At 38.9% G+C, this 23,224-nt stretch overlaps 1 protein-coding gene across 7 annotated transcripts in view; it reads right to left on the bottom strand.

Annotated features, from left to right (window-relative positions):
• The window catches only part of TGS1 (trimethylguanosine synthase 1), a 49,517-nt gene that overhangs the window by 12,682 nt on the left and 13,611 nt on the right, over window positions 1–23,224 (bottom strand). For 3 of the 7 annotated variants that reach the window (XM_030553116.1, XM_030553114.1, XM_030553118.1), the window contains exons 5-12: window positions 22,251–22,371; window positions 21,400–21,486; window positions 19,479–19,653; window positions 15,640–15,985; window positions 14,162–14,344; window positions 12,971–13,114; window positions 10,728–10,944; window positions 8,738–8,816 (exon numbers count right to left, since the gene is read on the bottom strand). In XM_030553116.1, the coding sequence (XP_030408976.1) occupies window positions 8,738–8,816; window positions 10,728–10,944; window positions 12,971–13,114; window positions 14,162–14,344; window positions 15,640–15,985; window positions 19,479–19,653; window positions 21,400–21,486; window positions 22,251–22,371 (1,352 nt within the window). Of the gene's footprint in view, window positions 1–3,974; window positions 4,042–4,245; window positions 4,403–8,737; window positions 8,817–10,727; window positions 10,945–11,334; window positions 11,557–12,970; window positions 13,115–14,161; window positions 14,345–15,639; window positions 15,986–19,478; window positions 19,654–21,399; window positions 21,487–22,250; window positions 22,372–23,224 lie in introns of those variants that run through there. The other 4 variants (XR_003999127.1, XM_030553117.1, XM_030553115.1 and 1 more) reach the window with 4 other exon arrangements.

Raw genomic sequence — 23,224 nt, 5'->3', positions numbered from 1 at the left:
CTCAAGTGCTCAGAATAGAGTACCATGGAAGCTAATTAACCGGGGTCAGAGTGGCTAGCGATAATCCAAATTTCACAAGCTTCTTGGTAATTAGCCCCCAACAACACTGGTAAAAAAGTCATATTAAGTAAGTCGATACTTGAACTGGAAAACCAATTTTACCACTTGTGGGTGATTTGCACTAGGTGTTCTCCCGTCGTTTTATTAAGCTATTCCAATTCTCTTTTTGCCAGGTTAAAAATCCTACACAGTTTTAATCAGAGGTGTCCCATGCAGGATTTCAGTAGAATATATGAGGAGGGCCACTCCACAAAACCAATTTCATTTTTGCCATTTAATGACAGAATAGATGTCTCAGAGTTAACTTTTGTGTTGTTTAAAATAACACTGGACAGAAACCTCATGAATGTGTCATGTTAGGACCTAACCGTGATAAGTTCTCCTTCTAAGGTTATATCTACATTACGCACCTTTTAGCAACACAGCTGTGCTGCTAAAAGGTGCACAGTGTAGCCACTCTTTTGTCAGTAAAATTTTTGTTGTTCAGGGTGTGTACATTTTTTTCACACCCCGAACGACAAAAGTTTAGCGATGAAAGCATCCAGTGTAGATGAAGCCTAAGAGTCAGATCATTTATGGGCGAACTAGAAAGAACATCTCCTCCAACCTAGGTCAAACTCTTAGCAAAGGTATTAACAGTCTGAGAGAAAGGAAAACAGGTCAATATTACTCCTGGGGGAATTCTGTGCATCTGCAGATGCGCAGAATTCATCTGTCTCGCATAATTTTGTATTTTCCCGCATTAAAAACATTTTGCCTAAGAAGTGCTGCAGTTCCGTCTTTTGCCCACCAGGCTGTGTGCATGCTGGCTGTTCTAGTGCCATAGTGGCCTCTGGTGGGTAAAAGGAAGAACTGCAGCACGGCCTCTGGTGGGTAAACGGCAGAACTGCAGCACTTTTTAGGTAAAATGTATTTCATGTGGGAAAATACAAAATTCTATGCCCGGTGCTACAGAATTCCCCCAGCAGCAGAATTCATCACAGCACCCTACCCACAGATCCAAGTTAGGACAGAGTGGAGCACACAAGGCTGCTGGGTGGGTCACAGACGGGGGTTCAGAATCCCAAGTGTGTGTGTGGAGGGGGACGCACAACACAGACTGGAGAATTGTCTCAGGAGTAGTGAGGTGACAGCATTAAGCTTGGGGATGGGGGAGGGGAGCAAACTTGCCTGACTGAAGGGGAGAGGCCTGGGGTCAGCCAGGGTCTGCATGGGGCGGCTTCCTAACACTCTAACAATCTCATCTCCTCCACCACCCCAAAGAAAAACCTCTCACCCACACCCAACACCCTCCTGGTTCACTCCTAGGCTCCTTCCCTCTCCCTCAGCTCCTCTGTTACCCCTGACTCCCACAAGCCTTTGCACTGCTTCTGACAGGTGCAGGAAATACAGTTCTATATTGTAACTTAAATGAATTACACAAAGTTCTGTATTAATATACATAGTAAAGAATCTATTTGTCAAAAAAAAAAAAACAGAATCTTTTTTTTGCCTGCATTGTTACAAACATACTTGCTGACAGATATTTTGAAATAAATTAACAAAATAATTGTAACTCGCATGATTATATTGTGTTATTTTCACAAACAGAATATGCAGAATTTTCAAACATAGTGTGCATAATTTTAAATTTTTTTGGCACAGAATTCTCCTAGAAGTACAATATGCACAACAATATGCTCTTTCTCAGCAAGTATAAAAGGTTGCAACATTTCAAGAGAGAGTAGCAAAATCCCCTAAAGAAAAAATAAGCTATGAAAAGAGCCAGCACTATTATCTTAGGGGCAAGTTCTGCTCCCTGATCCTGATGGTTTTACTACTTGGTCTGAAAAAACATTGTAAGTGAACAAGTCACCAGGAGAAGTCAGTGAGGTTCTTCAACTATCTGAATGTTTACAGAGTTTCCACTGTGCTTGATTTTGGAAATTGTAAAAACAGACAAAACAAATACTCTAAAGAGAACAAGGAAGTCTCTTTAAAGCTGTGACTCTAATCCTTTTCTTTAAACCTGTCTCTCCGGAAGAGTTTTTCCAGGTGAAATTTTGTGCTATGGTATGTAAACGTACAACTAGCAGCCAATTAGAGTGATCTCTCAATCCAAGCCTTGTTAAATAGTTTGATTGATAGTTTTGATACTTTGAAAATGCGAGTTCTGGACTTATTTTTTTTTTAAGAGAGAAAATATACTCAATTGCATTAAAACCCTGATGCAAGGAGATTCAGCACCATGCAGTATGTCACACATACAAAGAGTGTAGGGCTGTCAAATTATTCAAAAAATTTATCGCGATTAATCGCAGTTAAACAATAATAGAATACATTTATTTAAATATTTCTGGATGTTTTCTACATTTTCAAATATATTTATTTCAATTACAACACAGAATACAAAGTGTACAGTGTTCACTTTATATTTATTTTTGATTACAAGTATTTGCACTGTAAAAAACAAAAATAGTATTTTTTCAACTCACCTAATACAAGTACTGTAGTACAATCTCTTTATCATGAAAGTTGAATTTAAAAATGTAGAATTATGTACAAAAAAACCCTTGCATTCAAAAATAAAACAATGTAAAACTTTAGAGCCTACAAGTCCACTCAGTTTTACTTCTTCAAGTTCAGCCAAATGCTCAGACAAACAAATTTGTTTACATTTGCAGGAGATACTGCTGCCCTGAAAGTGAGAAGAGGCATTCTCATGGCACTGTTGTAGCCAGGTCACAAGATATTTACGTGCCACATGTGCTAAAGAGTCATATGTCCCTTCATGCTTCAACCACCATTCCCGGGAACATAAGTCCATGCTGTCCTGTTCGATAACCATCCAAAGCAGTGTGGATTGATGCATGTTCATTTTCATTATCTGAGTCAGACGCCACCAGTGGAATGCTGGTTTTCTTTTTTGGTGGTTCAGGTTCTGAAGTTTCCACATCAGAGTGTTGTTCTTTTCAGACTTCTGAAAGCAGGTTCCACATCTCGTCCTTCTTAGATTTTGGAAGGCACTTCAGATTCTTAAACCTTGGGTTGAGTGCTGTAGCTATCTTTAGAAATCTCACACTGGCAACTTCTTTGTGTTTTGTCAAATATGCAGTTAAAGTGTTCTTAACATGAACAACATGTGCTGGATCATCATCCAAGACTGCTATAACATGAAATATATGGCAGAATGTGGGTAAAACAGAGTAGTGGACGTACAGTTGTCCCCCCCAGAAGTTCAGTCACAAATGTAATTAACACTTTCTTTTTTTAACGAGGAAGCATGGCCGCTGGAATGGTGGCCAAAACATGAAGAGGCACAAATGTTTCACATATCTGGCACATAAATACCTTGCAATGCCAGCTACAAAAGTGCCATGCAAATGCCTGTTCTCACTTTCTAGTCACATTGCAAATAAGAAGAGGACAGCATTATCTCCTGTAAATGTAAATAAACTTTTTTGTCTTAGCGATTGGTTGAACAAGAAGTGGACTGAGTGGACTTGCAGACTCTGAAGTTTTGAATTGTTTTGGTTTTGAGTGCAGTTATGTAACTAACAAAAAAAAATCTACATTTGTAAATTGCACTTTCACAACAAAGAGATTGCACTACAGTACTTGTATCAGATGAACTGAAAAATACTACTTCTTTTGTTTATCATTTTACAGTACAAATATTTGTAAGCAAAAATAATATACTCTTTGATTTCAATTACAACACAGAATACAATATGTATGAAAGGGTAGAAAAACATTCAAAATATTTAATAAATTTCAATTGGTATTCTACTGTTTAACAATGTGATTAAAACTGCAATTAATCGTGATTAATTCTTTTGAGTTAATCGTATGAAGTAATTGTGATTAATCGACAGCCCTAAAAGAGTGCTTAAAAACAAGGAAATTAAAGATTTATAATTAGCACAAATAGAAAGAACCTTTTAAGAAAAAGGTTAAACAGGTCTTTCATATTTTACCGGGGCAGTTCATCTTCAATTTGACCTAAAAATGCAACATACGAAAAATTATTCTTGTAACAAGATCACAATCATAGGCAGGTAAATTTGATGGGATTTTAAAAAAAACAAAACAGTTTATTGTACATTTTTTTTTAACACTTTTCCCCAAGTTTTATTAACATTACTGCTCCCTCTAGAGATAGAAGAATGAACTGAAGAGAAACAATTTGATTAATTGTACCCTTACCAAGGACTAGTCTACTCCACTAGTTTGTCAAACAACAAAGGTTATCTTCCACATATGCACACAGAATTAATACTGCTTATCAAATCTTCTCCACGTGCTGGCCATGTACAGCATAGCACAAATTGGCTTGGTACACTGTGGATTTTTTTTTCTTCCTCTAGTTAATAAATAAAATAAAGAAACAAAAATCAGGAATTGTCCACTCCTGTAGGCAAGATACCAGACTTGAAGGACCAATGACCTGATCCTGTATGACAAATCTCCCAAGAAGCTCTCTGGGGATGGGACTGCCTATTCAACTTCTTTTGCTTTTTTGTGTTTTGTAACCTTGTACACTCCAGCGCTAAACAAATGTAATGTTATTTAAGTAATAGTGAGGGGAAGGAGGAATGAAAACTAAAAACAATTTGTTTGTTTTCTTATATCCTGAACAAAACATTCTAAAAAAACCCTGCTGTTTACAAACTGGGATGGGCACAATTTTTCAGGAATAATCCTTCTGCATTAGTACTTACAATGACACTGTATGGAATATGGGTGACCATTTATATTATTGATACCAGTATTACAAAATTGCTATGAATCTTACAAGATATGCCATATGGTATCAGTGGCAAAGTTATAATGGGCTAAGTATGATAATCTTGTTTATATATATGTATCATCTTTGTATTATGAGTTACAAATACATGTAATATCTGCATCTCAAACCTGTGCTGTGTTTCTGAGTGACACCCTCAGACAAACTGGCATCAGCACTCTCTAGGCTGTTTGATGGCCCATCAAGGGCAATCAGTGGTACAATGAACCCACTGAGAGACTGGACAGGGGACTCCCAAGAGCTTTTCCATGCCCATGTGCTGTGAGCTTGTGTTTGGGACAAAGGATATATCCTTTGCCATGTGGCTTGTACAAAAAGGGAGCTGCATCACCTCCATTTTGTCTTCAATCCTGCTTCTCTGATTGCTTTGACCATTTAACTCCTCTCTTTTTGTTCTCTTCTTTTCTAATAAACCTTTGTTTTAGATACTAAAGAATTGGCTGGTAGAGTGGTACTCTGGGTAAGATCCAAACTAGTATTGATCTGGTAATGTGGCTGGCCCTCTGGTGATCAGAAGAACATGTTGTATAGTTTTAAATACAGTTTAGAATAGAGTTTTAAATAACTTCTCACTTTACTGGACCTGTTTGCTGACTGGGAGCTAGAGACTGGAATGCAATAAAGGGGGATGTGTGATTTCTTTTTTTCTAGCTTCTTGGTAACCAGGAGCACACTTTGTGACTGACTGATGAATCTAACTAACTACAGTGTTAACCATCAGTTTTAGGAGAACCTATTCTCCTTTTTGCAGCCTGTCCTGCCCTTGGCATTTTCAGTGTGGGCTACCCTAGGCACCTCGGGTCACACTTACCAAAGACCTTTTCACATTACAGACAGAGATGGTAGAGATGCCTATAGTTGAGGGAGCCTAACACTACACAATTCCATTTTCAACTGCTCTTAAAACTCTGCCAAAGCTTAATTTTTCAGGCAGAAGTTTTCCATGCTTGCTCTCTGTCTCAAGGTGAATATTTATCTTAAAGCAGTGGTTCTCAAACTAGGGCCACCGCTCTTTCAGGGAAAACTCTTGGTGGACCAGGCTGGTTTGTTTACCTGCCGCGTCCGCAGGTTTGGCCAACTGTGGCTCCCACTGGCCACAGTTAGCCGCTTCAGGCCAATGGGGGCTGCAGGAAGCGGCGTGGGCCAAGAGACATGCTGGCCGCCCTTCCTGCAGCATCCATTGTCCTGGAGAGGCAAACTGAGGCCAGTGGGAGCCGCGATCGGCCAAACTTGTGGACTTGGCAGGTAAACAAACCGGTCCAGCCCGCCAGGGGCTTTGCCTGAACAAGTGGCGGCCCAAGTTTGAGAACCACTGTTTTAAAGTTTCAGCTCAAATGATTCAGTCACCATGCATTATAATAGTATATGAGGATGTAGTTAAAAACTGTTCTACAGCAGGCATGCCTCATTCAGTGCACAGGATGGACAGTGAATGAGACAGAGTTGTAAGAAGAGCATGAATGTTCTCTTGTGGTTAAGGCACTTAGAGTGAGACAGAAGAGGGCTGGGTTCTATTCCTGACTCTGAAGACTTCTTTTATGATTCATAGATTCCAAGGCCAGAAGGAATCACTGTGATCTAGTTTGACCTCGGTAACACAGGCTACAGGATTTCCATAAAACAATTCTTGTTTCAACTACATATATCTTTTAGTAAAACATCCAATCTTGATTTAAAATTTCCAGTGATGGAGAACTAACTTGACAAGATCTAACTGACAAAAATCTCTCTTTGATGAAATTACACGTTTGGTGGATAAAGGTTATTGCGCTGATGTAATAAACTTCTGCAAGTCATTTGACTTGGTACAGCACTAAACTTAAATTCAGAAACTAGAATGCTACAAAATCAATATGGCACATATTAAATTGGTTAAAAATTTATTAACATGTCTCAAAATGTAGCTAAACGGAATTAACATCAAGCAGGTATTTTTCTAGTGGGGTCGTACAGGGATTGGTTCTTGGTGCAACACTACTTAACATTTTTATAAACGATTTGGAAGAAAACAAAACCACCGATAGTCTGCAGATGACAAAAGATCGCAGGAATGTAAATAATGAACAAGACAGGTCACTGATACTCAGCAATCTGAATCACTTGATAAATTGGGAGCAAGTAAACAACATGCATTCATTAGTGCCAAATGTTAGGTCTATATCAAGGAAAAAAGAATGCAGGTCATATGTACAAGATAGAGGACTTTATCCTTGAAGCGGTGACTGAAAAAGACTTGGGGGGTCACGGTGGATAATCAGCTGAACGTGAACTCCCAGTGTGATGTTATGATCAAAGGGGCTAATGTGAACCTGGGATGCGTAAACAGGGGACTATGGAGTAGGAGTAAAGACATTATATTATCTCTGTATTAGGCACTGGCATAACCACTATTGAAATCGTGTGTCCAATCCTGGTGTTCACAATTCATAGGGTGACCAGACAGCAAGTGTGAAAAATCAGGACAGGGTGGGAGGTAATAGGAGCCTATATAAGAAGACGACACAAAAATCGGGACTGTTTCTATAAAATCATGACATCTGGTGGCTCTAACAATTCAAGAAGGATGCTGAAAAACTGGAGAGGTTTCAGAGAAGAGCCAGAAGAATAATTAATGGATTGGAAAACACGCTTTATAGTGATAAACTAAAATAGACTGAGATCCTTGAGTCTAACAAAGAAAAAGAAGGTTAAAGTTAAAGAAGGTTAAAGTTAAATGGGGAACAGAAATTTGATAACAAAGGGCTCTTCAATCTACCAGACAAAGATATAAGAAGATCCAATGGCTGGAAGTTGAAGCTAGACACATTCAGACTGGAAATAAGGTGCACATTTCTAATAGTGATAATAATTAACCACTGGAAAGATTTACCAAGGACTGTGGTAGATTCTCCATCACTGGATATTTTAAAATCAAGATTGGATATTTTTTAGAAAATCTACTCTAGTTCAATCACAGCTATTGGACTTGAAACAGGAATTAATTCAGGAAGGTTCTATGGCCTGTGTTATGTAGGTGGTGAGGCTAGATCACAGTGGTCCTTTCTGGCCTTAATCTACAAAGTCTGCATAGATTAACGCATAATGTAAGTGGAGGAAATTAAATCAATCACTTGGAAGAGATACAGTGCAGAACATCCACTATACCTATTTACCAAATGTTATTAGCATATCCCAACCAAAAGGGGTTATTTCACTTCTACTAATACTGACAATGACTGTTCCACTTTAGTAGGCTTCTTGATAGCCAATGAATTTCACGTTGCACATGACATAATTTAATAATGAAAATTCCTGTACTAAGTGTACACTGGTAGAACAAGTCTTTTGTTTATGTGATTTTTTCATACCTCTGGATCATCTAGTCATTTATGTTCATGAGCTGCCTATATATGAACAAGCAATTGTATAGGTAACTAATGTCAGCTCCGCTGATATTCTAGAGCCCAAAAACATTGTTTATTTTGTACATCACTTAAGATGCTACTCGAACTGGTATTCCAGGATGTATAATGATTTTCTTCAGCTTTATGTACTGAAATTCTGAATACTGAGCTTTGTTATTCAACAACTCTCCTCAAGTCCATCGCTGGTTAAAGATACATGCTATAACCAGTTTGATTGACATGAAGAAGCATTAGTTACACGCCCTGCCAGGAGAGGCACACAAAATTGAGAGAGTAACATACTGTTGTTCTAGAATGCAGTAAGGAAAAACAAACTGATATGAGTTATTCACTATCCAGTTTCCCAATATGTTAAGATGCGTTGTAAAAGGTAAAAGTTATTAACTATAGTCCTCTATTACAACAACCGATTCATTTGAATAAGGTTAAAAGATAAATTTATATCAGCAAAGTTGCTTCTGAAAGCTGCTTGTGAATGATAACTTACCTGGTCAATGTCAGCATTGCGTGGCAGGAAATACACAATGTTGTTTGTGATCTTCTGGGACAGCTTGAAAATTTCAAATGTAGAGGCCAGTAAAGGAAAAAAAAGCTTGACATGGGTTCATTTGCTATGTTAGAATATCCCCCATCTAGTGGTTAGAGACATTATTCTTCTAATTAGTCTATTGGTGCTATGCATTAGATACTCTTTTGAAATCTCAGACCCAGCACTACCAAAATGGATAAACTCCTCACATTCCATAAATTTGCCCAGATGTTATGACGTGTTTCATGTGTCGAAGTTTCACAACTGTCACACATTTTTCATTTGCTGGCTATTTTCTATCCCATATTCTGGCTTGATACTTCTAATTAATCACACATATATAAAAGATTAATTGAAAAGATTAATATGGTAACATATTCATTCATCAAGTTACCAAGAGGCCACCAGGTTGCTACAAAATATCAATATAGAAATGATCCAGTAACAATAAGACTGCTTTGTGCTATTGACTGGTTTCCTAGGATACAGGCATCTGCTATGTTTTAGACAGTCTGGAAAAAGACTCTAAGTAACTAGGATGTACTATTCATAAAACAATAAGAAAATAGGTAACTAACTCTGAAACACAGCCCATGTGCTTTTGTAGGTAATTTTTTGAGTTAAGGAAAGTTTGTCTGGTTACATCAATTTATAATTTTATATGAAATATTTTAACACACTGGAAAGGAGCTCAAGAGCATTAGATGAATGTTTTAGAAATAATTTATAAATGAGAAAAATGTTAGTAGAAATTCTAGCTTTTAAAACATTTTTTTTCAATTTTGAACAAAATATCTCAAGTATATATGTACAGTTTATTTATATTTAATTAAAGATTGTCAGATTTTTAAAAATACAGGCAATCATCTAATAAACATGCAGATAATTAGGGTACCATGTTTGTTTGGGAGCTTTTTACTATAATTTAGAAAGCTGATATATTTCTGTAGCCCACAGATGGGTCTTATCACATGCATTATGCATTACTGCCTACATGAAAAAAAGCTTTCTTGTTTGTCAAAAAGCTACCAAAAAATTACCAGTTGTTCCAAATTCAAGTCCCAGCCTGATATCAAAACAAAGCAAAATACTAAGAATATCTTGGTTTTATTATCAGCATGACAAATGCCATTAATAGTGATGCACTGATTTAAAGACTTACCACAGTCTCATTAGTTTTTTTGAAATAGAAGTCTGTGACAACTTTGCCCACTCTCACCCACTCCAGTTTTTTAATTTTTAATAATTAAGTATATTTCCTTAAAAAAAAAGGCAACAGTTGTTTCGGAGTCTTCATATGTTCCTGCTGCTTACCTACTCATTTGAATTCTTAAGGCCAAATCCTCTGTTAATGAAGGAGAAAAAAATCTGTCCCATAATCCTCTGGTTGCAACACCACAACTGATTAACGTGAAGATGATCATGCCACATAAGATTGTGGCCTCAAGAAAGAAAATAGAGGCAGGGAACATATGAATAATCCTAAGCAACAAGATCATGTTTTCCAACAAATATACTTCATAGTATTTTTTTTAATTGAAAGAAGAAGAAAAATCAAAAGCGATATCAACAATTGTTTTTTGATAATTTTTGGAGACACGAGATCTAAACCCACCGCACACCGACCTTGAAGGTAGATGCTCCTGAGCATTAACTCCAGCTCTAACACTACTCTCTGCATGGGCAAGTCACTAAGGACCAAGTTTCGTAAGTATGACCACTAATTCTGAGCACCTCAATTTTTGGGTATCCAACATCACACACCTAAGGCCTGATTTTCAAGAGTGCTGTGCACCTGCAATTCCAAATCAAGTTCAAAGGAGCCCAAAGTATCAACAGAACAAGACAGAATCAAAGAATCACGCATTGTTTTATCCTGCTAAAAGAACTGAGGCTCTTGTTAATGTGTGAGAGCTATTGCTGTGAACATATGACTTTGAAAGGATATCCATCAGGCGATATCATTGTTCTAACATCAAAGATTTCTGCTGCGGCATAGTCAGGACCCCCCCATGGAGGGCTGAGGAACACAACATCTGATTTTATATGAGAAGCCAGCAACATGAAGTCTCCACATATGAAGTCTATCTGATCAGCTACTCCATACACTTCTGCATTATTGCGGGCAAGACTGATCTTAACAGGGTCAATATCGATCGCAATCACTGAAAATAAGGTGAAAGGAAAAAGAATTAACACTATGAAACACAAGCTGACAAAGCCATTGGGCAGATGTCCATATTGCAAAACAAGATATTCCTTTGATTAAGGTGCTATATTGTAGTTCTCTGAGGTGCATAACGCATTTATAAACCCACTAATTTTGTGTTCCCATTCGGGACTTCTATAACTTTTGTAATATACCAATAGCCAATTATCTCAATCTTGTTGCTAAAGCACCAAACTGTATTTCCTCAAAGGGACAAATTCTTACCCTTCAACACTGCAAAGCAGAGGTTCCCAGATGCTGCAGAAACAGTAGAGTTTCATACTGCATGAAGGAGGGAAAGCAGGTGAGATTTGGGAAAGCTGGCTGTGGTTGTACATACCCTGCATGCTGTGAAGCACAGTTCTGCAATGACTCCCTGTGCATTCCTGAGATGGGGTATTTGGAACTGTGCATCTACCAACTCAACATTGGGCTGGAGCCCTGGTAGGTAATGCATTCTGGGAGGGCAAAGACTCCTTTCCTTGACACCAGCAGAACCCCCTAGGATACATGGCTCAAACTCCTTGGCTGGCAGCTGATCTCACCCCAAGAATAAATGAAAGACAGGCTGCAAGAGATGACACTAATCAATAACTCTTCTGAAAAGTAAACTGAAACTATGTGCACCTGGGACAGCATGAGAGCTGTTATGATACAGTATAAACATTTACACAAAACTCAGTCACAAAATATAAAGGAAATAACTACGTTTAGATGAAAAGAATAGTTACAGAAATAACTGAATGTGAACTGCCAAATTTAGCAGAGATCATATCATCACCTGCCTTCCCCAGAAAATATTCAGCACTAGAATATGACTCTATTTAACACCCATGAACGTTTAGTGAGAGATTCCATGGAGCGCAATTATTAGTATTATATGTTTTCACTAAAGAAGTTGCTTTCACTCCATTAGTGCAGTAGCAATAAATTATCAATGTAAAAATACGCTTAGTTTAGATTAACATTACTTTGCAGCAACTGACTCAGCTGCACCAGCATGTGCTCCTATTATTGGTAGTATTTTATAGACCATATGTAATGTGCTTATAAGAGCCGTACAATTGCATACTGCATAGTTGTCAAGGAAAAAGGCAGCTGTAAGCTGTTCTTCTGACACACACACTGCTGATTAGCTTAACTTTCGGTACCTCATCAGAATCAGATCAACTGAATAAAAAAAAAACCCTAAAAGATTCTTGGGGACTGTGGGATTATTAAACCTGATAAATGATTTCTTGAGAAAAACTATTCTTGGGAACATCTCTTATACACTGTTTTTCTTAACCTCTTGGAGTGAAGAGCATTTTCCTCCCAAATTCTTTTCATCTCTTTTTTGGTAGGGGAAGACTAGATGGCACTTTTCTCAGAGCCAGTCAATCATGCCCCTTAGTTACTCATAGGTATTGTCCCAGGAAGTCTATTACAATCTGGATCTAACTTCCACAGCAAATTCTTTAGATTCTGCACCATTCTGATGTGGGAGACTGGAAATTTTGCAGCAGCTTCATTCAAATTAAAAATTAAGGGTCTTCATTAATTTGTATTATTCATTTTTATTTTAATCAGTACTGTAGCCCCGGTGTTATTTATTTATATATTAAATTATCCCAGCCGAATCCCTACAGAGCTATGGGAGTCTACTTGGGATTCGGATATAAACATCATACAGATTAGCTATTTTACTAAAACACATGATAAATAAAATAACTTTGAATAATGCAACAAGTGATCATCTTTGGCTAAAATAAACTGAGTAAGATATGTATGGCAGAAATACAAGAGTGGCCCTGTTTTTTTTCAAATATATAAACAAAAAGGTTGACATGCTTATGCTGGAATAAAAAAATTAATCAATAGTACATATTGCAGTAGAACATAATGAATAAGGTAAAACACATGTAGAAAGCCTGTATCAAGACTACTGGCAGAGAGACCAGGGGACGGGGTAGGGAAATCACTATATACAAACAGATGATTACCTCTTTTTGATGCCAAGGCAAACTGAATAGCATTTCCTCCAACTCCACAGAACGCATCCACTACTATATCACAGTTGAAGGACTGCCTGACACGGCTTGCAATATGCTTAGCAATCTTCTCAGGTGTAACAGAAAACCAACCCTCTGATGGAGGCAGCGTGGGAAGAGATGGAAAGAACATTTGTTAATTGTTTCCAAAATCAATCATTCAAAAGAACTAAACAGAATCTGAGCATTAAATTAAGCTCAGCAACTTTGGTACCATGCATTTTACTAGGGAATTATAGAATTGATCCTGTAAGGTTCTGAATACTACTTCGATACAGCAGTTTAAGTCTAGGAGTAGTCCCACTTAAGTCAGCCTACTCATGTAATTACAGCTAAACATGTACTTCACTGCTAGACTGAGCCAAAGTGCTCAGCACCTTGTAGAATCAAGCCCTACAATACTGTGATGAAAAGATAATGGTTTATACTTAAGTCACAACACCACCATTCTTTTACAAACAAATATACAGCAGATCCAGAATTTATGTTAAAATTAAAACAGAGCTGAAGTAAAATGGCAGAGAAGACAGAACATGGGTCTTTATAACTGAAGTTCTGTATGCCTAATATTTCTCCTTATATTTACATGGGGATTGCTTGAAAATGGGGGCTGCTTGAAGTAAGAGGATAAAAAAAAACACAAGAAGTTGTTATACAGTCACTAGCCATTCTGCAAATCGATGACCTTTTCCCTTGGAGAACCCATACAGATCTATGTAAAGCTGTATTTTAGCAAGTGACTAAATTTAGAGCATTTAATATGCAAACATGACATGTAATCAGCATATTTCTACATTGGAAGTTTATTTGGCTATATACAGATTATACCTTTTGCCATCTGATTTCTGAAGACTACTGCTGACAAAAATTAATCAAACAGAATATGGTATAATTACAGGCAGCAAAGTTTTCAGAAAAGATCAGGTCTGACATATGTGGCAGATACTCAGCAGAGAACAACATAGCTCTATTGAAATCAATGAGCTATGCTGATCTGCACTAAATCACTATAAATTTGTTCATAGATGCCACAGTGATTAAATTATTATTCACTTCTGCTTTGTTGTTTCTTATCAGATGATGAAAGTTCAGGGTTAAATACCTTTACATTGTAATGTTTGCATGCTCCAGCTAATAGCATACCTCTATCTAATTTAATCCCCTCATCAAACCGAGAAAACAGTCTGTAACGCTGTGCCCAGTATTTGGCTAGCTCAGGATCAGCAGCAATCTCAGCAGGTAAAGATGGTGGTGTGGTTCTGTTCTTTTTTTTCTTCTTGTTTTTTTTCTTTTGGGTATTTATTCTTTCAGTTGGTTCAGCTACAACTGAAAACACCAAATTACAAAGTTTAGCATCATTACAGAAATCCTTCATTTCAAGGGTGCGGACTGTAGCATGTAAGTAATATATGGCAACAATTACAATGCCCTATCTAAGCACACTGCTGGATTACATATGCAGTCATTTGCAGGATTCTGCAGGTTGGTGACCTGAGCTAGAGACGCTCATGGTTATGTTTGTGCAGGTTGCAGTGTTCCATACCAAATTTCCAGTACAGATATAGCTAGGCCACAAACCCATTATTAAGACCGAAAGGGGAATACTGAGGAAGTGTCTTGTGGTGGATTTGGATTGGCAGGACAAAGGGAAGAGAATGAGAGCTCAGAGTGGCATTAGGAACTTGGAGAGAATTTACAGTTGGAGCACCACCCCCTGACAAGCATCTCTGATCTGCACCCCCGCCATAGTGTCAAACCCTTCTGCTCACCAGTGTCAAGTCTAGTTATCTTGGCTGCCTGGTTCCTGTACTTATCGCCCCTACTTAACTGTTAGGCTGACTGGTTAACTGGCATAGGGGTGAATCTCAGCAGATTTACCATTCTTTTCAGCAGATGGCAATATAGTCGATATTGCATAATTAACAACTGTTGACCAAATCAGAGGGCAATTTAGTGACCAAGTACAAGGAACTGAATTATACACTATATTTAAACCAGAAATCAAAACTGATCTACACAGAAGAATTATGTAATACCAATCTTATATTAAGATAAGGAAAACTGCAACCACAGGAATAATGGAATGTATATAGAATCCTCAGTAATCCTATTCCTTTGGAGTACAGTAAGTGTTAAATAATTAAAAAAAGGTTCATAAAATACTGGATTTTTTCTAAAAATAAAGTAATATTAGTATTGACACATAATATGTTCCTTGCAATAACATATCCAAGACCCCAAACTCTTGACAGTCCAGACATTTCTGTTTTAATTGAATCAATCCCTACTAAGGACTCTCCCTCACTACTGAAACAATGCAGCTGCAATGAGGGAGTTCACTGGAGTACAGAAGATTGACAATCTGCTGTTCATTACAAGCCACAAAGAATCCATTAAAAACAGTGGCAAGGTCAGAATTTATTCAGAAAAATGCCAAAGCCACCTTCACCTGCACTAGCACTGCACAAACCAAATCTCAGTTTGCAAGATTTTGACTGAAATATTTAAGAATATAGTAAGTTTCATTAAGTAAATATAAAATGACAAATAGATTGGTAAAGAAACCTTACAGGATAAAGTTTATAACCAATTTGCCTCCAGTTATTAATAACTATACATACCTTGATTCACACTTTCTGTTTCTACCTGAAGATAATCTGGAATATCCAGAGCAATTAGTTGTCGTCCAGAATGACAGTCCTGTCTTCCTGAGCTTTGAGAGAGAGACCCACTTGCTGCTGCATCTTCCTTCTTCTTTTCTTCAAGGTTATTTGTTTCAAGTTCATAACTAACAATGCTGGAAGATGGCAGGTCATGCTTTTTCGCACTGAGATTACTACTTTGTGAACTTTCCTGTTCCTCTGAGTCACTGCTTATAGAGGAGTCCTGCACCTTATCCTGAGCAAAGGATTCCTGGGACATAGCTTCCTCCACAGGTTCACTAACCTGTTTTAGGAACTTCTCTACCTGGAATTGTCAAGCATCACAAATAATTAGATTGCACCATCATCACGATGAAAAAAGGCAGTTTAAAACAGTGGTCTCAACTTCTGTCAGAAGTCTGATTTGTCTTGTGTACCCCCAAGCTTCACCTCATTTAAAAGCTACTTGCTTCCAAAAATCTCACATAAAAATACAAAAGTGTCACAGCACACTATTAATGAAAAATTGCTTATTTTTTCTTATTTTTACCATATAATTATGAAATAAATCAACTGGAATATAAATATTGTATTTGCACTTTGGTGCATAGTACACAGAGAAGTATAAACAAGTCATTCATTGTCTGTATGAAATTTTAGTTTGTACTGACTTCGCTAGTGCATTTTATGTAGCCTGTTGTAAAACTAGGTAAATATCTATATGAGTTGATGTACCCCCTGGAAGACCTCTGCGTATCCCCAAGGGTACGCGTACCCCTGGTTGAGAACCACTGCTTTAAAAGTCTCTTCCACTGATATAGCAATAGTTCATATTATCATATTATATACCCTAAAAAAACTGCTGAAAATGTTGTCTGCGCAGTTAAAAGTGAATGTGCAAACTGCTTCTTTGGACCAATGAATCAATGTGATCAGTATGATCAGATTAATTCTTCAATATAGATTTATACATAATAATACAAATTTTCCATTACAACTTTAGATACTCATTCTCTGTGTATACAGGAGACAAAATCCATGCAATTAATTAATATAAGTAGTACAATAATCCAATTTCACAGAATTCATTACAGATGAAAACAAAGAATAACATGAAAAAAAACTTTCTGGCATATACAGGGCAAATTTACAGCTTTTTAGTTAACTGTCCCATCCTGTGAACTGCACTTAAGGAAGGCTGAAAAGTGCATGTAAATTAGCTCCACGTTAGCAACCTCATCCACTGAATTGTACCTAAGGGAGGCTGTGCACAGTAGGAAATTCCACCAAAATAAGTTTATTCTCTCTTTAGAAGAGAGGGAGAGAGAAATCTTCAATGTGAAATGCCCTGGAAAAAAACTACCAGAACGCCTTATCTAATGTTAACAATTGAAGCCCTGATCCTTCAAAGATTTCCACATATGGTTAACCTTAACATTACCGCTATTGTCTTTGCAAGACTGGGCTTACATCAGCAGGAGACAGCCCCCCTCACGTAAACCGTAGGAAGTACAATAACTCCTCACTTAGCGTTGTAGTTAAAGTTGCATTTTTCAGGAACATAAGTGAAACGATGTTAAACGAATTCAATTTTCCCTTAAGATTTAATGTAAATGCGGGGGGTTAGGTTTCAAGGAAATTTTTTGGGGGCAGACAAAAGGCGTTATATACTGTACTGCACTGTACCGTGGTGGGGAGGTGCCCCTGTCTTACCCCTGGGGCTCAGGGCTGGAGGTGCAGGGTCTGAGAGGGAGTTAGGGTGTGGGAGGAGGCTCAGGGCAGGGGCAGGCAGGAGGTGCAAAGCACTTATCTGAGGCAGCTCCTGTTTGGTACAGGGGGTGTGCAGGTGGCTCTGCACAGCGCAGCACCATCCTAATGGCCGCGATTCTGGAAGCCATGATTTTGGGAGCTGCACCCCCCCCTCCCTGCACAGACAGGGCCACCCGGAACAGGGGCTTCTCTCTGGACAGCTTTGAAAGCGAAAGTGTCAAAGTGCTGCTTCTCTCTGGCTGCTGGCTGCATGGCTGCCCCTGCTCCTCCTGAGTCCTCTGGCCCATGCTCACAGGGCCGCATTCCGAAAGGGGCTTAAGAGCTGCAGGCCAGGGACCCAGGCCCCATTAGCCCAGGGCCCTAAAGCCCCTGTGTTCTGGGTTGCCCTGCCTGCCCAGGGTGTGGGGGGGAGGGGTAGCTCCCCCGCTCCCTCCCTCCCTCCCAGAAAGTCCTAAGTGCTGCCAAATAGCTGTTTGGAGGTGGCGGAAGCACTAAGAGGGAGGGAGGGGGAGGAGGCGGAGAAGAGGAACTTAACTTTAAATGAGTATGTTCCCTAATGGAGCAGCGACATAACTTTGAAACAACATTAAGCAGGAAGAAGTTAAGTGAGGAGTTACTGTATACAGTTATTTTCAAATAGCCACATATTTCGTTCTTAATCCCCCACAAAGTGGAATTTTCCCCAGAATTACACTGGCTTCAGGAGTAGGCAGGGTGGGTAATACTCAGTCTTAGATCAGTGACAAGTTTAAAGTCCAACACACCACTAACCACCAGTGTAGAAAATAAATTTTGCATTAGGAGAGTTGGAAATCCTGTGAGCCCTAGAAGAATGTGAGATAACAAATCTTAAAAAGGAGGCTGTTAACTAGAAAAATCACTTGTATAACAAAGTTTCTCTAAATATGTTACTAATTCCTAGGCAAAAACTCAATAGAGTTAAGGTTGAGATTACATTACAATAAGTACAGGTAAACAAACCCAACAAGAATACTGACGTTATCAAAATAATATAACAAGGGAGAAAAAGTGATGACTAAAAATCAATGGCTACAATCTACAATAGTGAACAACCTAGCAGCTTCTGTTGAGTCAGGCTGAAACCCAAACCAACGATTTGGGTGATAACAGCAACGATATAGCAAATGTCCTGGTGATGGACAAAAGAATGTATAAAGTTTTGGGAGGGTATTTTTATGTGCAATAAAAAAGTTATAGAGGTGTATACAATTCACTATAGCATACAAATATTTTTTCCTCTCTGTTAATGCATGTATTTAAAAATGCAAACACATGCATGTAAAAAATGCAGGTAATTCAATGGTCATTAGCTGTGGTGGGTAACGCATGCAGCCTATCAGGATAATCTGATTGCAGGTCGTGAGACATTTTGCTGATGCCGATCACCCACAGGCACCGCCCCCCACAGCTCCCAGTGGCCACAGTTCTCTGTTTCCGGACAATGGGAGCTGTGAGAAGTGGCAGCCAGCACGTCCCTGTGGCCCCTTCGCCTGCAGACTTCATGTCCCACAGCTCCCATTGTGCCGCGGCCACTGGGAGCTGGGAGTGGTGGTGCCTGCAGACTGTCAACATCAGCAAAATATCTTGTAGCCCGCAATCAGATTACCCTAATGGGCTGCATCCAGCCTGCAGGCTGCCCACCACTGGTCTATACAAAGAAACACAGATACACATTACTGAACAAATGAGGAATCTAGAGGTAAGGAAAGCTGTTTATATAAGTTGGCTGTTAAGATGACATTCTTAAAAAGTGACATTCTTCAAAACAACTCATGAAGAGTTTTTCACTGTTTTGGAGATGCTTCCTGACTAGAGTGCTTTTTACTAAAGAAAGATGTGTAAGCAACGAAGAGACCCAGGTTGATGCTTAATAATGTGCATTCATTTGATCTTTACTGGCCTAAATGTTCCCGTTTTCACAGTTCAATAATAGTTATCAGAACAAACATGGATACATCTATGGTACTGCGGTTAGGGCGCTCTGCTATACCAGTGCTAATAAATAAACTTATAAGAAACATTTATACCTTGCTCAAAGTTTTACTTTTTTGGCAAGATAACATTTCTGACTCTTCTGTAAAGAAGATGTGTTTGTTTTTTCTCTTGACTGCTTTGCGCATGTCCAAGAACTGGGATTTGAGCTTTGCATTTTTCTCCAGATACTGGACCTTTCTGCAGCTAAAGCTTGAAATTCCCCCGTATCTGCAATCAAAAAGAATTGATTAAGAACAGAAGTTTAAATATGTGGGATTCAGCTGTTAAGAAATGTTGGAGAGAGACTGTCAGGGTTGACAGGCCAAACATTATCTTAAAATTACACTTTTCAGCCTAAATACAAATTTAACTATCCATATCTCCCATTAAAATATTTGCATATTACACAATGTAGGTTAGTGACACCTTATCTTACAGCAGCCCCAGAGCCAAGTAAAATGGACACCATACTGGATGGAGCCGAACTAAAACATCCTCCCCTGCAAGGTTGTAGATCATGCCATGAGCCAATGGAAACTGTTTTCATGATGAAATAAAACACTGTCAACATTTGCATTAACAGGACGGAGGCTTTGTCCTAATATAACGAAGCTGCAATAAGTTCCTATCTGGCTCCTAACTAGACACCAAACTTTTAAAAGCTGATTAACAATCAGAGCCCTCAGGAGCAGAGAATTTAAGAGACTAATTTATAATTTCAGAAAACCAAGATATCTATAAAACCACAAGCATTTTAACAAAAAATGATTTATACTTTAGGATGCCATCTAATTTAAACCTTCGTTGTTTGTTACCTTCACTTCAAAGCACTTTTATTATTCTCTAATTCATTCTTAACACTTTGCATCCGTCCTTTCCACTCCTATAACACCTAGAGTCAAACCTACAGTCTTATTAAGCACAAACACTAAGTTTCAAAACAACCTTCAAATAACTTAATAGTCAAAAGGAACAGAGATTGATGGTGTCATAACCTTAGTCCCAGATTTGGACCTTAGCGTCCAAAATATGGGTGTTAGCATGAAAACCTCCAAGCTTAGCTACCAGCTTGGACCTGGTACTTGCTGCCACCACCCAAAAAATTAGAGTGTTTTGGGGCACTCTGGTCCCCCTGAAAAACCTTCCCTGGGGACCCCAAGACCCAAATCCCTTGAGTCTCACAACAAAGGGAAATAATCCTTTTTCCCTTCCCCCCTCCAGGTGCTCCTGGAGAGATACACAGACACAAGCTCTGTGAATCCAAACAGAGTGACTCCCCCTCTCCGTTCCCAGTCCTGGAAACAAAAAGGACTTTCCTATTCCCCAGAGGGAATGCAAAATCAGGCTAGCAAATCCAATGCACACAGATTTCCCCTGATTTCTTCCTCCCACCAATTCCCTGGTGAGTACAGACTCAATTTCCCTGAAGTAAAGAAAAACTCCAACAGGTCTTAAAAGAAAGCTTTATATAAAAAGAAAGAAAAAATACATACAAATGGTCTCTCTGTATTAAGGCGATACAACACAGGGTCGATTGCTTAAAAGAATATTGAATAAACAGCCTTATTCAAAAAGAATACAAATCAAAGCACTCCAGCACTTATATTCATGCAAATACCAATGAAAAGAAACCATATAACTTACTATCTGATCTCTTTGTCCATACACTTAGAAATAGAAGACTAGAAAGTAGAAACTACTTCTCCAAAGCTCAGAGAAAGCAGGCAGGCAGAAAACAAAGACTCAGACACAAACTTCCCTCCACCCAGAGTTGAAAAAATCCGGTTTCCTGATTGGTCCTCTGGTCAGGTGCTTCAGGTGGAAGAGACATTAACCCTTAGCTATCTGTTTATGACAGATGGTACATTTGAAAATAACACTTGAAAAATATGGGACAGTTAGTGCGTAAAAGGAGCTAATTTTCAGGGGAGAGGGAGGGAGACAGGGACACTGAATTTGCTTATAAGTCATTACTTTTGTCCTGTACCATGCTTGAGTCCCAGAAGAGAACAGGTTTCCTCGGGATCTGCAACAGGATTTTCATCTGCATCCAGTTCATGACTATAAAGAAACCCAGACATCGGTTACTTTCTGTAAAAAGTTACCATTTTTATTACAGTTCCTACTAAGAGAGGAAAATTCCCATTAACACTGGCAGACTCCACAGCCTGTACTCTTATCTTCTGGGTTTTAAAGGCTACATCATGAAGAAACCCAAGTATTAATGAAGTTTTAATATACACATAGTAAGTATCACAGATAGTGACCTTCCATTTATGTCCTTCAAGTCACAAGCTAGACAAGGGCAATCTGTCCCTATGAATGGAGATAACAGGCTTTTTCTACCTCAAGGCATAAGCATTTCTTGTTCTTATGCTACTAAAACGACATTAACACATTAGCATCACACCTAAACTAGTAACTACTTAATACTGTTCCCATTCCTTCTCTCACCATCCCCAAAAATAAAAAAGCAAGTTTTTAATGCCAATTACATAAACAAATCCACTCTCAACAGAAGGTGCATCCCATTCAATTTAACAATCTGGTGACAAGTGTGTATATACCTCCCACAGAGTTTGGAACTCAGGGCTCTAAATTCTTTCCTTGGAATAAAAAAAGAGAGACCTCCAACCAACATAGAAGCTCCATGCTGTCAGATGGCAAGGTAAGGAGGCAGGAAAGCCAATTATTACTACTTGCATTGCAGGAACAGCCAACAGATCCAATCAGGATCAGGGCCCCATTGTGCTAGGAGCCCTTCTAATACACGGAAACATACAGAAACAGATTTCAGAAATAGAAAAAACTAATTTATTACTTGCCTCCTCTTGAGTTTGGCATGTTTATATTCAGGTGGCTCTTCCTCTTCTTCATCTTCTTTCTTATCATTGTTGTGTGATCCTCTTTTGTCATTAGAATTTGATCTAGATGGCTCCTGTGAATCTAGAGGCATAAAAACTCTTTTTGTTTGTCCAATCATCTCTTCTCCAGTCTACAAAAAACTAAATACTTTGGAGCTATTTTTTTTTTTAAAGTAGACTTATATGTTATGTTTCCTCTGCTGTTTTAAAGGATCTTTAAATATTTTGCAACATCAGTTTTAGAGACTCAAAGGTTTCCATATATGAAAAGTCTATATAGGACAATCCCCACATGGCTTCTCTGCCCTTTTTAAAAAATTACTTCAAGTTAATAAGTTAGGATTTTCATCTCTTCTCTCATCTTAATGGTCGAAAGCAAGTCTGCCAGGATAGTGCAGTGACATTGGCTAACGAACTCACAGCAGCACTCAAACAAAACTCAGTGGCAGTCCCAGGATTAGCAATTTAAGGAGAATAGAGGGCATTCAGAAGGAAAGGAGGGGGCTACTGAGACTCGGCTCCAAGCTCCTGCCTCTGGTGCTTCTGTGAAGCTGCCAGGAGAAGGGGGAAAATCGCTACCTACACTCTTCAGCAGTGGCAACTACAGGTTTCTGCATCAACCTCCTAACACCTCAGCCACTGCTAGTCTTGCATATTCCACCCCTCCTCCTAACCAGAAGAAACCACAGAGCAGTACATAAGGGTTACACGTGCTGCCGCTGGGGAGTGCAGGCAGGCAGTAGGCAAGCAGCTCCTGGAAGCGTGTCCCCCACCTCAAGCTCCGAGGCACAGCCAGACAGCTCTGTGAGCTGCCCTGTCCGCAGGCACCACCCCTGCAGCTCCCATTGGCCAGGATCCGTATACTACGTAGGAGCCGGAGGAGTCATGCCAGCTGCTTCCTGGGAGCAACGCAGAGCTGGGTGAGCCCCTAACCC

Source organism: Gopherus evgoodei, chromosome 2 (genome assembly GCF_007399415.2).
Source record: "Gopherus evgoodei ecotype Sinaloan lineage chromosome 2, rGopEvg1_v1.p, whole genome shotgun sequence".
Lineage (NCBI taxonomy): Eukaryota > Metazoa > Chordata > Testudines > Testudinidae > Gopherus > Gopherus evgoodei.
The sequence above is the reverse complement of the archived record's forward strand: the minus strand, read 5'-3'. Positions and strand labels throughout refer to the sequence as shown.